This window comes from Phalacrocorax aristotelis, chromosome 1 (assembly GCF_949628215.1).
Source record: "Phalacrocorax aristotelis chromosome 1, bGulAri2.1, whole genome shotgun sequence".
Classification (NCBI taxonomy): Eukaryota; Metazoa; Chordata; class Aves; order Suliformes; family Phalacrocoracidae; genus Phalacrocorax; species Phalacrocorax aristotelis.
This window is the reverse complement of record NC_134276.1, coordinates 160,690,463-160,705,727: the sequence shown is the minus strand read 5'-3', so window position 1 is coordinate 160,705,727 and position 15,265 is coordinate 160,690,463. Positions and strand designations below refer to the sequence as shown.

The following is a 15,265-nucleotide window of genomic DNA, read 5'->3' as shown; positions in this document are numbered from 1 at the left end:
TGTCTAGCTTTCCCCTCCCCGCCCCTTTTTGTGCTGCCAAAACCCAAAAGCTGCCTCTCTCGTCTCATGGACAAGGCAACATTAGTAAAAACTCCCTGCAATATCTGTCTGTATGTTTTTGGGTTGTTTTGAATGCTTACTGCTTCATCATACCCGAAGGCATATAGTCTTTCATTTAGTCATCTTATGTGGCAAGCTATAGATGATCTCCTCTGCCCTAACAGGGACCAGTGGTATTTAAGATGCCACATAGCAGGAATTCACCCTAGCTATCCATCTTGGGTAGAAACCTTTGCGAACTGTTGCCTTCTAAGTTAAGGAGCATGAGCACAAGCTAGAAACTCTGGCTCTGGCTAGTGCTGTGACCAGTGTTCTTTTGGAGTGGCACAAAGGCATATAGACAACTGTTGCAGAAATTGTCAGAGAACATTTGAAGGATGCAAAGCTGATATACATTTAGTATGACCCCTACCTTCTGATGTCAAAATTTTGAGACCTAATGTAGTTGGAGGTTGATGCAGTTAATGATTCTGTGTTGTCAATAATTCCTTTGACTATTGATCAAAATCTATTCTCAGAGGGAAGAATCTTTGTATTAAGATGAAATAGGATGTGCAAGATCATGTGTAACATGTTTAGAACAGGAAATATTGCTAGGTTATGTAATAAGTTGTTGAAAATAATTCAACAGCATCTCAGGCTATTGCACACTATGCAATGGGGCTGTTTCACATATCTTGCAAGATATCCTTTGAAATTTCAGGTATAGTCTGTGACTGTAAAACTGAGTTCTAACTGGATTGTAAGAAGTACAAAAAAAAAATCCTACACCCTTCACCCAAGTAAACCTAGCATAGTAATGCTCTATTACAGAATCTTAGTCTTGCCAAAACCATGTTTCTGTCCACTTGTGAAATGGACTGATCTCACCTGTCAGCAGTTCTCAGCAAGTCAGAAGATTAATGCAAAGGCTTAAAATACTTTCATTGGAGTGGCTGTTAGCTGATCTCTAATCCTCTTGAAGAAAGAGAATACACCCAATGTATCTCTAGCACAAATGTCTCTGGAAAGATCGCAAGCATAATTTAGTTCTGCTCTTGCCCTTCCACCTCTTCCTTGCCAGCAGGGCTGTGCTTTTTTGTCTCTCTTTGTGGATTTTTTTGCGTTTTTTTTTTTTTATAACTTTTTTTCTGTCTACTCATCCTATAAAAGGAAGGGGAAGTCTTATGGCTGGTGCAGACAAATTTTGAGCAGGGAGTGACAAACATTTCAAGAACTAAGAGCTTGAGTCTGACACCAGTTTGCTGTTGCCATATGCTGATTGGCTCTGCACTGAGGTGACTTGCTAATAGTCTGTCTTTCATGTTAACCTTTTCTATTTGGAATACTTTATCAGAAGATCACTTTGAACTTCTGTGTTGCTTACCTGAACTGCCTTGTTTGTATTCAGTGTGGAACTCAAAACTTACAAGTTCCAGTTATTTCATTGACATTAACATTGCTGGAATATAAACTTTCTGATGCTGTTGGATTTGTGCCATGCTGCAGATGGTCCTTTCAGCTATTCAGATCTAGTTTAGCAGTTAGAAAAGTAAAACTAGTTTCAGTTTGGCCCATGTGTCACTTGAAATGGTTAACAAAAGGTAATGCCAGAATTCTATTTTGAGATAATGTCTGAAGGAAAGTACAGATTTCCAAGCCAGCTATGCTTACAATAGATTAGCCTTTCAACTGGAGTGTTGGGTTCAATTCAGGGCTTTATGCATGTAAGTCTACTTGTACTTTAATAAGACGAAGATGACTCTTGTCTTCTCTCTGTTAGGTCGGACAGCTTCTGCTCAATATAATTTAACGTGCTTCCTATATAAAACTCTGTCAGTGTGCTTGACCAGCAGTCGTGATTTGCAGTGGTCTTTCTCTGTTGTCTTTCCCAGCCATGATTAGTTGCTTCTCGTCATTAGACAAAAATATCATCTCACACATCTGTCCAAGATCATTATACTGCAAGGAAACTTCCCTTAGGTATTTCTCCTGGCAACCAGAATGCTGGAAAAAGGTGATGGCTTCTTCCTGCATACCTGCTTCATAGCTTCATCACTGTAATTGAAATGAATGTATTCCTTTTTCTAAACTGCTGCTCTCATCCATAAGACTACTTCAGTCCAGTTTCAGACCTTTACACTATTCTTACCTGAAAAGCAACAATTCTAATTTATCCGCAAACGTGGCCATAAAAAAAAGAAAAATTCACACAAATAGACACAAGAAAACTTTACATTCCTTGTGCAATATTACCACTGTACTTGCTACCACTTTTCTTTTGTTCTCGCTTCTAATCCTCCAAAAGCAGCAAACGTGCATTTAGCTTTATTAACATCTTCAAAGGAGAGGTAGGTTCAGTCTGTGGCATGAGTTAGTTTTGTTGCTGGGGGGGGCGGGTAGGGGTGGAACGGGAACTATATAGGGCATATTTTGATTACTATGTGCATGTTGCTGTTGCCATGGGATTTGAGGTAAGGTGGTTGCTAATGCAGACAGCTGGAACTGGCAGCCTAGAGGGTTTTTGTTTACTTATTTTTCAGCACCCTGATAAAATTACAGCTTTTCTTCTAACAGTTCGGTTGACTCCAATGTCAATGATTTCTACACTGGCATAAGGAAAAGGTGTATTGCATGTACTGTGAACATGCTACTCTAGGACCAGGAGGAGTCAATGCAACTCTGTCTTCCACTAGTGTAGTCAAAGGTCAGGAAAGCATGACCCAGTCTTTCAGCTAATATTCCATGCTGTACAAGTGCTGTCTGACATGATGGAGAACTAAGGCTCAGGCAAAAGGAACTACCATTGCCAAGTTGGTTTCTGCAAACTCCTTAAACTGTTCTTTTCAAGCACTACCTCAAACTTACCCTGATTAGAACATTTCACTGAATTAGCTTTCTGCGACTTAGAAGTTCTACACTAAAAGGTATTAGCTAACTTTCATAGTTTCCCAGTTTGGAAAGAGATTAGTATTTTCTGTCAGCTATTCAAATATTCCTCAAATATTAAAAAAAAAAAAAGTAGGTCTAGAAACATTTCCCGATAGTTTATACTGGCGTATGGAAAAGGAATCTTAAATACCTATAAAAATTTTGCTTTCTGGGGGACATAGGGTAAAAGCTGTATTTGAATCGGCTGCTTTTAAGAGTGGGCTAATTACTTCATGGTAAGCCAGCATGTAGGAAAATTCGGATACAAGTCCATAAACTGTGTAGTAGATGCTATTTTCACCATTCTGATCACTACAGTCTAATCCTTACCTTTATCTAGCTAAAGAGGCTAAATCTGATTAAGTATTCTCTGCGCTCATTGTGGAGAACTCTTCACCACTCTGAAGCACTCTTCATGGAGCAAACAATAGAAGAGATGGTAGCAACAGAAATGAAGTGCCAAATGTACTCTCTTCTGATAGCACTGCAAGTTGCTGTAGAAGGATGCTCCTATCCAGATGTTTCAAACAACTGGCTCTAAAACTGACAGGGAACTAGGGTAGCTTTAAACCCCAGGAGCAAGGCTTGGAATGCTATTCTTAGAATACCTAGGAAATATCTAAGAAGCCTCTGCTCCTCCTATTCCCTTTGCAAGTAAAATGTTTGAAAGGGTTTTTTTTTAGGTAACCAGGTCTCAAAGGATTTTTTTTTAAATAAGCTTAATATTTTCATTAGAAGTATTTTGACAGTTGTCTTCTCTTAGAACTTGTAGAATTTAAGCCAGTGGAAACCGGCTGAGAAATTGAGGCTTGCTGTCACAGATCAATGAATTAACCATTTACAATGAACTGGAAGTAAACTTTGGCAAATGTTGCTGACTCTTTGAGCATGGAATACTTTAGAATTGTTTTCTATATTGACTAGTTCAGAACTATACTACATTAATAAATTTACAGTTTTGAATCTAGGTCTAGTTATACTCGTTACATTATAAATCATGAAAGTGTTCAGGCTGGAAGGGTCTCTAGGAAGCCCTCTAATCCAACTTCCTGTTCAGAGCGGGGTCAACGCTGAATTCAGACTAGTCCAGTGGTCTTGAAAAACCTCTAAGGAGTACGCTGGTCTTATTTTTCTTTCAGGAACTACTTTGGCTTGAAGTTTTATTACATTGTAGTTGATCGGTTACTGGATAAACCCATAGCGAACGTGAGGCAGAATATAATAAAATGCATGTTTCTAGGAGCTGAGCATCTACCTTTTATAATGAAACGGGAACTTGAATATGGGAACTTTGAAAGGAAGAAAAGACAGTCCTAGTGGACTGTTAATTAGCCAGGGAGCAGGCCAGTTTGATATCAGTGTGACTAATGTGTCAGTTGATGCTCTGTGCATACTTGGAAAGGTTGAGTGCTAGTCAATTTGATATGACTTTAGCTGTTGCTCAGATTCTAGTATTGCTTAGTGGGAAGCATCCCATATGGCATCACTGGAAGAATGACTTAAAAAAGGTCTGGTTTGTTTTTTTTTTTTTTTTCCCAAGTAATATACTGTTAAACTGTGCAAGTATACAACACTTAATTCCTGCCTTTATTTGCTGGGGTGTTTCCTTTCCAGACCTACTCAGGCCTGTTCTGCGTGGTAATCAATCCTTACAAGAACCTGCCCATATACTCGGAAGAAATAGTGGAGATGTACAAAGGCAAAAAGAGACATGAGATGCCCCCTCATATCTATGCCATCACAGACACAGCCTACAGGAGTATGATGCAAGGTGAGTGCTGACTGAGGTAATGACTGTTGTTGAAATCACAGATCAAGGCTGCAGCCGAAACATTGTAGGAGCACAACTCTCTGCTGTCAAAAGGTGTTGTTGCCCCCTCTGTCCTTGCTTACAGACACCTACTTCGTACCAGCTTTTTTGTTCAGGTGAATAGCTTTCACCTGCTCTAGTGGATTTAAGAACCTTGCAAAGAGACTGGCAAGAGCTAAACTTGACATAAAGAACAGACTGGTGTCAGCGATGAGCCTATTGGACAATAGCTGTAGGTGGGTAAGCATGTGTGTTGGCTGACGGAAGCTTTTAACAAAAATACTTAAAATCCAGTCATACAGTCTAGCTGGGTGAAACAAGCTTAGTGTAACCTGCATTTTGAAGTGCGATGGTCAGTGGTAGTTTTACTAATCAGGAGTTGTTTGGTTATGTTCTTATTCTTTTAAGAATAAAACTTACTATCAGGCAATATGAAATACATCTGTTGGCTTTTCATTAGAATAAAAGAAAGCACGCAGATTGACCTGGGTTTCTCTATGTATAATGAGAAGTAAAGAACCATATATATTATCTGCTGCATGTTTGTCACTTGAGGACGTTTAAAAACTGAGCTCTGAATGGCCTGTGCATATCCCCCCTTCTGAGAGGAGGTCTTTCACAGAGTCAGTGCATGTGTTTGTGTTCCGGTATGGAGGTATTTTGTGCTTTTCTTCCTGTTTGAAGCTGGGTTATGTGAAGAGGCATGCTTTGTAAGGTTTAAGTGAACAGTTTAATTTGGCGTGGCTTGTATGAATTTGATTACGCCTTTATTTTCTGATGACTAAAAATGATTAAAGTGTTTGTCTCTCCTAGGTCTTGTCATTAGCATCACTTTTTGAACAAAGGCTAGATATAATAAAAACATGCTTCACAATTCTAATTATACTGTTTTAAAGAGTTCTGCTTTTTCCCTGCCCTCACTATCACTTGCACCTCTAAGCATGAGACTATAATGATATGGCTGCCCAGAGTGGAAAGGGAGCAAGAAAAACTCCTTCCACGTATCTGTGTTAGTGGTTTCAAACAAATTTTACATGTGGAGAATGCTGAGAAAGGTTGCTGAAGTGTGGTGCCATGCAGAGTAGAGCACATGGGAGAGCTAACATGATGGATCTATTAAGCTGTATTTGTAAAAGCCTTGTGTTGGGAGGGGTGAGCCATACAGACGTGCTGCAGCAGACTGGTGGCAGGGTGCTGATGGCACTTTGTTGAAGATGTGACAGCTCTTGAAGAAATACAGCTATACTGCTGATGTGTTACTCTGAAAGGAATGCTGTATCCAGAGGAAAAAAACTGAACCTGGACCTAAAAAGGACTTTACTTCCCTCAGACAAAGACTGGCTCTGCCATGAAGGACAAAGACAGATGCACTGCCTGTACTATACGTGGCACCATGGTTGTCTATAAACCTCATCACTGCTTTGCTTCCTTTATTACTTCCTTCTCTCTCTTGCCCACTCCTTGTCAGCTCAAGTACCAACATATTTTTCTTAAACAAGCTATTATCTTAACCCTACCAGAGTTACTGTTCCCTAAAAAGAAATATTTTCTTTGTAGAATCAGAAGCAGTTTTCTTTGGCATTGTTGTAAGGAGACTGAAGAAGTCCTTCTCCCTCTATGGACAACAGTTAAACCATTTGGAACTGCATGTGCATGCATCTTGTCCTTCATCCCTGCCAGATAATTCAGTATGTGGCAGTGGATATCCAGACAGCTGAAGTTCTGTGACAAGGGATGGGTGACCTTCCCTGGTCTGATGGTGATTCAGAGCTGCTGATCAACCTACATGGATATTTTCTTTCCTTTTGAAAAGAGAAGGTGTCTCCATAAGACCACCGCTGAAGTGATGTCTAAAACTCAGAAATCCCAGGCTTAGATTGCTTTGGCGTACAAAGCTAAAGGTTGGCAGCCCTGCCTCTGTTTTCCTAGCATAGGAAAATTGTTATGAACTCTGCTGGAGAGTTTACCTTTCCCAGAACAATTCTAGCTGTGCAATATTCTCATCAGTATCGACAGCCTAGATGTTGACCCCAGATCTTTTTTGCCTGGTTTGAGATATCTTGTTGCTGACTTTTTGGAATGCTTGGTGGATGAGAATATCGTTCCCAGTTAGCTTTCAATCTAGCCTGCTTTGACCTGTTTAACTGGGTTTGGAAAGGTTTTTGAGTGTGTCTTGCTTCATGTGTGTGTTCGTGCTAGCAAGAACCTACAGATGATTTTTAGGGTCGTTTGCTGCTTTATTTCCCTGTTGCAAAGGGTAACAGTAGCATTCCAATGTCTGCTACCGGGAGTGAAGGTGAGTAGGTTGTTGCAGTGTCTCTGGTCCTGGCTAGCCTCTAGGGCAATGGAAAGCAACATTCCTTTTCCACTTTCTCAGTGGAATTGCTTAGTGGTGGGGGAGGCTCGGTGCAGCAGCCTGTGGTATGGCAGGAATCTCTACAGAGAATAGAAGATGAAAGGGTCTGGTGCTCCACATGAGCCGGAGGCATTTAGGATTAGGCTGCCTTCCCTAGGTTATTTTCAGAGCCCCGAAGGCCGGGAATCCTTCATGTTCTGGAGAAGGATAGCAAGCTGTTGACTCTGACTTCTGTCAGCATGGGGTGTAGTTCTCTCTTAAGCTGACAGAGCGGAAAAGCCTTGAACGTTAATTGATTAGGACTCTGAATTTTTTCTTTTCATTTTCAGTCAATTTATGGTATTCTAATAAGCAAGCCATTCAAAGAGATGTTTGTCAGGAAGGGAATAGGGAAGGGAGAGGACGATGAGAGCTTTATTCCAACTTCTCCTAATATAGAAACTATTTAACCCTTCTCAGGCATCTATGCTGATGCACTATGGGTAAGCTTGGTCCTCTTTTTGTGGTTACTCCATTCACAAATGTGTCATGTGGCATTTATATATTTGAAGAGGTTAAATTGCTTTTTGTTAAATTTCACCAGGGGTACTTCCCTGAAGCAATCACATGATGGAGGTGTTCAAAGTGATTTTTTTTTTTTTTTTCCAGAGTTCTGCTCTTGAAGCACAGGAAGTCTTTCTAAGTACCAGGCAGCAAAATAATGCTGTCATTTCATTTCTAAGTCTTAACGTCTTGGGTTGGAGAAAGGAGGAAAAAAGAAAAAAAGTGTAACATTGTTTTCTCCAAAAACAACTATTCATCTTAATGTTGCTGTTCCCCAGATTACCTGGATGCCTGAAGCCTCAGGTCTGACTGCATTCAGAAGAATTACTCTTCTGGCGCTGATGATTGAAGCACAGTGACTGCAAGTGGAGTGGTGTCTTGAGCAAACAGATCATTATTCTAGTGCAGCTGTACATTGTACACTGATGGGGTACAGTCTATACCTCAATTCATAGTCTGCAAGGGATCTATTTAAAAACAAATTTTAAAGCTGTGAAACAGCACCTGTTTGTCTACTTAGAACACATATAGGGAATTTTCTATGTGAAATACTCATAGAAGCTAGAAACTTCATTGGTGTCTGGAGCATGACGGTTGTTTTAATGCCACTGTCTGAAACTTTTGTAATAGATTAGATCAGTATGGTTATTCTGGTCTCCAAAACTCTACCTGCTCAACTAAGATATAGGTAGGAGGGGGAATAGACAGCACATTGCTAATGAATGTACTCCATCTCCTTTCTCATCCAGTTTCTCCATATACTAGTGTAAGGCTCCTAACAGGTCACTGAACAAAACTCTTAAAATTATTGTCCGGTGATCAAACCCTCTTTGACCATGATGGATTAGTCTGCAAAGGAGCCTGTGCAGCCAGCACCTTGCTCTAGTATTCACTTGGGAGTTAGGTGGTCTCTGGGTTTGGTGTTTAAGAGAAAAAATTCTGAAGCATAGTAAGTCCATGATTTTTATTGGCCTTGTTACATTAAGGTTGGAAACAGTGTTAGCTACTGTAAGATAAATCTGTTGTAGATCTTTGCATGGACCTCAGGCCCAGTTGTCATTTTCACAAGAAACAGTCCTCTCAATCTGCTTCTATAGAACATAACCTTGAAGTGTTTTATTTGTAATTCTCAGATGTTTACATACTTCTTAAGTTTCCAAGCTAGTAGAACACTTCTGTTTTAACTTCCTTGGTCTCAGTTCTTGTTTCTCAACTTGCTTCTTGCCATTGGTCTGCTATGCTGCACTGTATATTGCACAGTCCCAAAGTGCGTCTTTATTTTCTAATCAGTATTCTGGGTGTGCTTACCAATTCAGGGATACCTGATTGACAGAGCTGTTCAGATTATGTGGAGGCACAGATGTCTCAAGTTGCATGTAAAGGTCAGGTACTGTTCCCTCTAAACCCAAAGGAGTATAGCCTGCAGTTTCACTAGTTTGTTTCGAAGATTTGTCCAAATTTCTAGTGCAAAGGGCAACGTTAAACTTGGATACTAATTATGGAGGATGATCATTTTGATGGTTTTTGTATACAAATGTCAAGAAAAGGAAGTACATAGTTTCTGTTTTTCTTAAGAAATGTTTTACATGCTTTGAATTACTTGAGATTTCTAAGCGCGGCTGTAAAAATCTGTGTCTTGAAATGTGCGTTTCAATAGAACAAGAAGCTAAAAAAAGAGTCCATTGCCCACTTGTTTTTTAGTAGTTACCACACCCTTTTTGCTTCATTCCAGTAAACCAGAGCAGGAGCTCTCTGGAAGTTGCTTATGTAATGGTTCAGCCCTTGCTGTCCGTCTCCCTGCAGTCACTGTTTTAGTGTCATGAGCTGCCTGAGCTTTTGCAGGCTATATACCAGTTTTTCTTTCCTGTCAGAACTTCATAAACATTTGTGTAACCTAAAATGACAGCCTAACTTGTTTTCCTCTTTTGCTATCTCCTGATTCAGTTAAGGAATGCTAGAGAAAAGGGGTATGGGCTCTAGTCCAAAAAGGGCTTGGGGAAATAAATATTTGCATTTGACCTAGTAGGATATATTTCATTTTTTTAAGTGAAACTTACATTTCTCCTCCTGACTGTCCTCAAAATTGAGATAATACAAAGCTGAATCTTGGCACTGCAGTGTTCCTGCCAACTCAAGTGATTTTCTACTTTTGCATCTTGAAGCTCTATTGTTGAGAGCTGTCTTGAATATGCTGTTTGTCCTTCATTTGATTTTTTTTTTTTCTTTTTTACTTGATGATAGGCATTTTGAAACTTCTGTTTAATGCATTCCTTAAATGATAATGCAAGAGCAGGCTCTAAGGCTCTGTTCTGGTGTTCCCCTGGAGTCTTTTTGATCCTACTCAAACTCACGTGTAGGTTAAAGCACCACAGTGATCATATGTGATTAGATTTTATGCCAGTGGGGTGGTTCCACATAGCAGAGTGTGTCAGGTGCCTCGGGCTCCTCCTGTGTTAGAGCGCTGATGGAAGGATGTTGGTTGTAAGACTACGGTAGAGGTCAGAAGAGAAGTTTGAGGACGGACTGAGGAACCAAAACTACTGTGTGGTGGAAACGTGTATTTAAGACTAATTCTTGCTTTAGGTCAACTCCCTAACTCGGTCAGCCAGTCAGTTGCCTAAGCTGGGCTACAGACATTCACTGAGGTGCTAGGGAGCAGTATAGTAGTGGAAACCTAGAGGGCCAGGCTGCTCAGTTCTGCCAGACGCTTGGTGGTTAGGAGGTGGGTGGTACCATCTATCTCTGGTTAAGCTTTTAGCCTTAATGACTCAGCTATAGGCAGGGAACTGCAAGCCAAGCCTTTGCCTTTCAGCTACACTTCCTCTTAGCTGGAGAGATGATGTCACCATTGTGTGAATGCTATATTACTTCTCCTTTTATGGAGATGAACAGGCTTGAAACTGGAGTCACTCATGCAGAGGAAGTGGGTGATAAAGGCCTGCTAGGATGTTCTGTAACTGAGATGTGGAGCTTAAATTTGCACATTCTCTTCTAGCTTCCCAACCTCCTTCTCACATCTAAAAACAAATTTCAAGAGTTTGGGGCTCTATTAATTTATCAGATACTTGACCACAGCAGTTCAGCATTCATTCAGATTTGTTGTTTTGCAGTAGAATATGTAGCTGAGAACTTCTTACGTACAAGATGTCTCTCTCTTGTGAAAACAAATTTTGGTTTAATTAAGTTTTTAATGTATGCTGAAGGTCCTGGAAATGGTCTGAAATGAGGTCTTTTATTTTTGAACTGGAGAAAGTCAAGAATGAGTTAGATATTATGTTTGTTTTTTTTTAATGGACTATAATTAATCTACTGATGTTACTGTACCATATTGCTGTATAGCTTAAATTTGAAGGACATTATACTTCCTGAATTTCTGGATGCTTGAGGCTGCTGCTTCTTATGATCACTTGAATACTATGGTGATGAGAGCTAAAGAAGACCCTAGATAAAAAGCTTTCCTTGCCAGCTGGTCTGAAATACAGAACTGATGCTATAATTAACTATTGAGTTGTTATTCTGGATTGTTTTTAATAAGTGACTCTGTTCAGAATTGAAAAGCAGATGCAGATTTCTTTTAATCAGGTGTTTCTTGATCGTGTTATTATAAGCAACTGAGTTTATGGTACCCAGCACATTCTCTTTTGCTGAGTAGGTTGCTTGCACAACTGACAATGGAGTAAAGGCAAGTGCTGACTGAAGTTGTACAGCATGCCCATGTTGAATGATACTTTAAAAAAAAAAAAAGGGTGGACGTGGCCTCTTGTCTGGGCAACTGAATTCTGATTTGTGATGGCACAAGTCAGTATTGTATGGAGAATAAATATTGGCATTTAAAGCAATTCTTAACTGGAAGTGTGTTTGAGTTATGCTTTTGTATGCCTTAGCTCTTTGGCCCTTTGGTCGGCTGCAGTTTCCTGTTGCTCAACACATTATTCGAGTTGTCTGTCTGTACACAATTAGAAGAATTCCAGCTATCCCAATGACTGCTGCTTTGCAGTCCTGGGAAAGAATTTCCCCCAGATTGCAAACAGGAATGTTGCCTTTTATGGCAGTGTCTGCACTCTGCCGGTGACTTGCCTGCACTCGCAGGTACATTCCTGCTGGCTTAAAGCAGAGGTGACTAACGCAGCTGCAGCAGGCCACCAGTAAAGTATGCTGGGGGAGGAAGACGTAGTGCCAAGAGGATTTTGAACACTGTATATAACTTTTCCTACCTGAGCACCTTTCAACACCTTGCTCTGTGTTAAGGAGTGAAAAAATTGTGTGCTTGCCCCTTTGGGACTTCTTTGGGTTGCTCCAGGGTGCTGTTGCTACCTTGCCTCATTGGAATGAGGCTTGAAAAGATCTTCTCAACTAAGTGTAACAAAACTTGTCATGATCAAAGCGTTCAGTGCCAAAGAGCTTCTGAGTATTATCTGATGTGGGTCGTCATCTTCAGTTGGGCAGTCGGTTTTTCTGTCTGCTTACCAATGTTATTTCTGCTGGAATAAGGATCCTCTCCTGGAGGAGAGGGAAGGGGAAGGTGTGCACATTTCAAGTTTTTAGGGCTCCATTGTCTATATGAGGAACCCCAGCTCATAATTCCAACACTAGAACACTTTCCTTAGGGTTATCTCTTTTTTTTGTTTGTTTTGTTTTCCCACCCTCTGTCTCAGATTGGCTTCTTAGAAGAAAGAGCCTCTGTAGTACCTGAGTGCAAATAATAACCTTTTCTTGGACAAGTGGGCTGCTTGTTTGTAGTCAGGCTTTCAAAAGTCAGATGTTATTCAGAGGCACAGATCTTTTCCTTTCACATAGCTGCTTTGTGATAGAGAATTGCACCCAGGTGCCGCACTACTGAAGAATACATTTCCTTAGGCAATCCATAAATGAGTCATTAGTTATTCCCCTGCTCCACCCTCAAAGTGCCCAGTCATGCAGAAGGCTGGTGTGTGCCTGCTGAGCCCTTGACCCACTGGGAACCTTGAATGGGGTGGGGCTTTCAGGACTGGCTAACATCTACTCTTTGCCTGTCCCTCAGCAAAAGGGGTGCATATCTTCAAGGCAATGAATAAAATTTAGCACTTGAAAAAATTAATGTGCAATGATGATAAAGCTGCAGTATCTAGTTTCAGATGCTTAAGAGTTTGCTGGGACAAAACCATTTGAGTGATGATTTTATTCTGCTTGCTTTCCTCCAGTCTTAAGGCTGATCAGCTCTTTCTGCAAACAGTATTAACAGGGATAAAGCAGATTATTTTCCTCTAAATTTTTGTGCTCGTCTCCATATAATCAGTTTCCAGTAAAGAAGCTTAAGAACCAGAGCTTTCTATCTGTAGTGTGTAAACCCCACATTTCCATTACTGGTTTCAGAATAATTTAAGAAAAGATAAGATCTCTGTTTTGGTAGGTTTATTTCATATTCCCTATTCCATGAAAATGTGTCCAAAGGCTAGATATACGTCTCTCTCTATAAACTGAGTTTATAGGAGTTTTTCTTGAATAATATGGCATACGTGACATTAGGACTGAAATGCTAAATTCACTTGCAGCAGCAATGTTTAAGGGTATGGAAAGTAGTTTCGGGTACTTGACCTCTATCTGACTATAAAGCCTTCCCTAATTAGAGCTCAATCTCTTTATCCTGCACGAAACAACTTGAATGGTGACTCAATTATATCGTCTAAGTAGTCTCTGGTGGGGAGAATACAGAGTGTGCTTGGGTTCTCTAAGCTACTGCAGAAAGGAATAGAAAGGACCAGTAGTTAAAATATGGAGACAGTCACGTCCAGAAATGTACTGATGAAGGTTACCAATTGCTAAAATAACTTACTAGAGCAATCCAGTGAATTTTCTACTCTCACGGATGTTTGGGGCTTGCTTTCTTTTTAGAGATTAGACTCCAGTCCAACACAAAAATTGGAGCTCAGTGTGGAGAAAATTAAAAATAATTGGATGAAACTTAGCTGCTGTGTTACTCAGGTTCTCAGACTGGAAGATCTGAAAGTCCTCTGGTCTTGATCTTAAGCACCCCTCCCCCTAAAATAAAGCAAAATAAAACAAAGGACCCACACCCAAATGGATAACTTAGTAAATAATGGGGATTTTGAGTTTAGTGGCACAGTCTGTTTGGTGAGTCCCCCAATAGCTCTTGTGGGCTGTCTGTGAAGGGCTTGCTGTGCCTGAGTCTGCTCCATGGCTGAACAGGTCTTGCTGCCCCCGTGATGACTACAAGCTACTAAGGCTGTTGTGGTATAGGCACAGGCTGTCTTCAGTCTGCCCAATGCTCCCAGCTGGTTCCTGGTAGCATGGCAGAGGAATGGGATGCAGGCTGGAGGTGGCGGGCGGGAATGGTAGGGGAGTGTGTTCACATGTAAGTGGTAGGGGAGCAGTGTGATAAAGCTATGGTGGAAGGACTAGCCAGGACTCCCGGTGAGGAAGTGGAATCATAGGTCAAAGCTGAAACAAGGTTAAAGATGTGGGGGAAGATAGTGGTGGATAGGCTGGGTGAAGTAAGCTCTGTAACTGGAAAGATGCTATCATCCACAGCTGGGAATTGGACACATGAATTAGTATGTCTACTGGTATGTCAGCATGAAAAAGAAAAGGTTTCTACTGTTACCAGCTACTCCGTTAATACAATAGGGGATGGTGCCACGAATATATCAGCTGCATAGGACTTAGTCTGTTGGTCAGCATTGTAGTTTCTGAGTCTATTCTGTACAAGTAACAAAAACTTCTCAGTGAGCTTCCAGTGTTTCTTTCGGGTGTGAAAGCTTCTGTCTGATGTGAGGTTTTGGCACTTCGGTATTTGTAATGGTTCCTGTCCCAGTTTCTCCTTCCTCCTTCCATTTCCATTGCTCTGCTGCTAACTTTTGTCAGTTTTGGCCCAGTATAATGGGGGGAGGTGCCTGAAGAACACGTAGATGTACATCAAATTGTTGCTCTGTGGTAAAGAATTATTCAGTGAGGGTGTTCTCTATTGTTTGTAGAAAAATTGTAATGCAAACAATCGTATTTCTGGATGAAGAAAACTAAATTGCAATGATACCATTATACCTTAGCAGATGGTGAGAGGTTGGCATCTGTTGCCAGAAAAGGGCTCCTCGGCCATATTTCTGAAGATACTTGGCAGAGTTTAGTAGTTCCTGGTTTTCTTTGTCGGTTTCATTCTGTAACAGAAATTTTAATTTTAGAGTCTCAGTCTAACTACTTCTTTTAAAATTTTATTTTAGATCGAGAGGATCAGTCCATCCTTTGCACGTGAGTATTACAGTTGCCAGCACGTCTGGATGTCAAAGTCTGTGTTAAAAATCTCGGCTGGAGGATTCTGAATTGTAGATGCTGGGATTGGGCTCAGTAAATCAGGTAATAGTGGAGAGTCAAGGAAGGTCCCACTACAGTTCCTCCAATATATATCTAATCCTCTCTGCAGAAAAATTTTCATAAGAGATGGAGGAAGAAGGGAGGTTTTGAAACAGTCCCTGTGCTCAAACTCCTAAAGAAATACAGCTTTGTCAATGGAGGAGGCTTGGAGAAGTCCTTCAGATTTGATGTAGCTGTTGTGTTTAAGTACATTCATACTGATGAGGCTGAAACAGCAACAG

The 15,265-nt window shown here is 40.6% G+C and overlaps 1 protein-coding gene across 1 annotated transcript in view; it reads left to right on the top strand.

Moving 5' to 3' along the window:
- MYH9 (myosin heavy chain 9) overlaps positions 1–15,265 on the top strand; it is a 71,716-nt gene that overhangs the window by 17,240 nt on the left and 39,211 nt on the right. The window contains exons 3-4 of the mRNA XM_075076164.1: positions 4,585–4,741; positions 14,894–14,921. Coding sequence (XP_074932265.1) covers positions 4,585–4,741; positions 14,894–14,921 — 185 coding nt within the window. The remainder of the gene's footprint in view (positions 1–4,584; positions 4,742–14,893; positions 14,922–15,265) is intronic.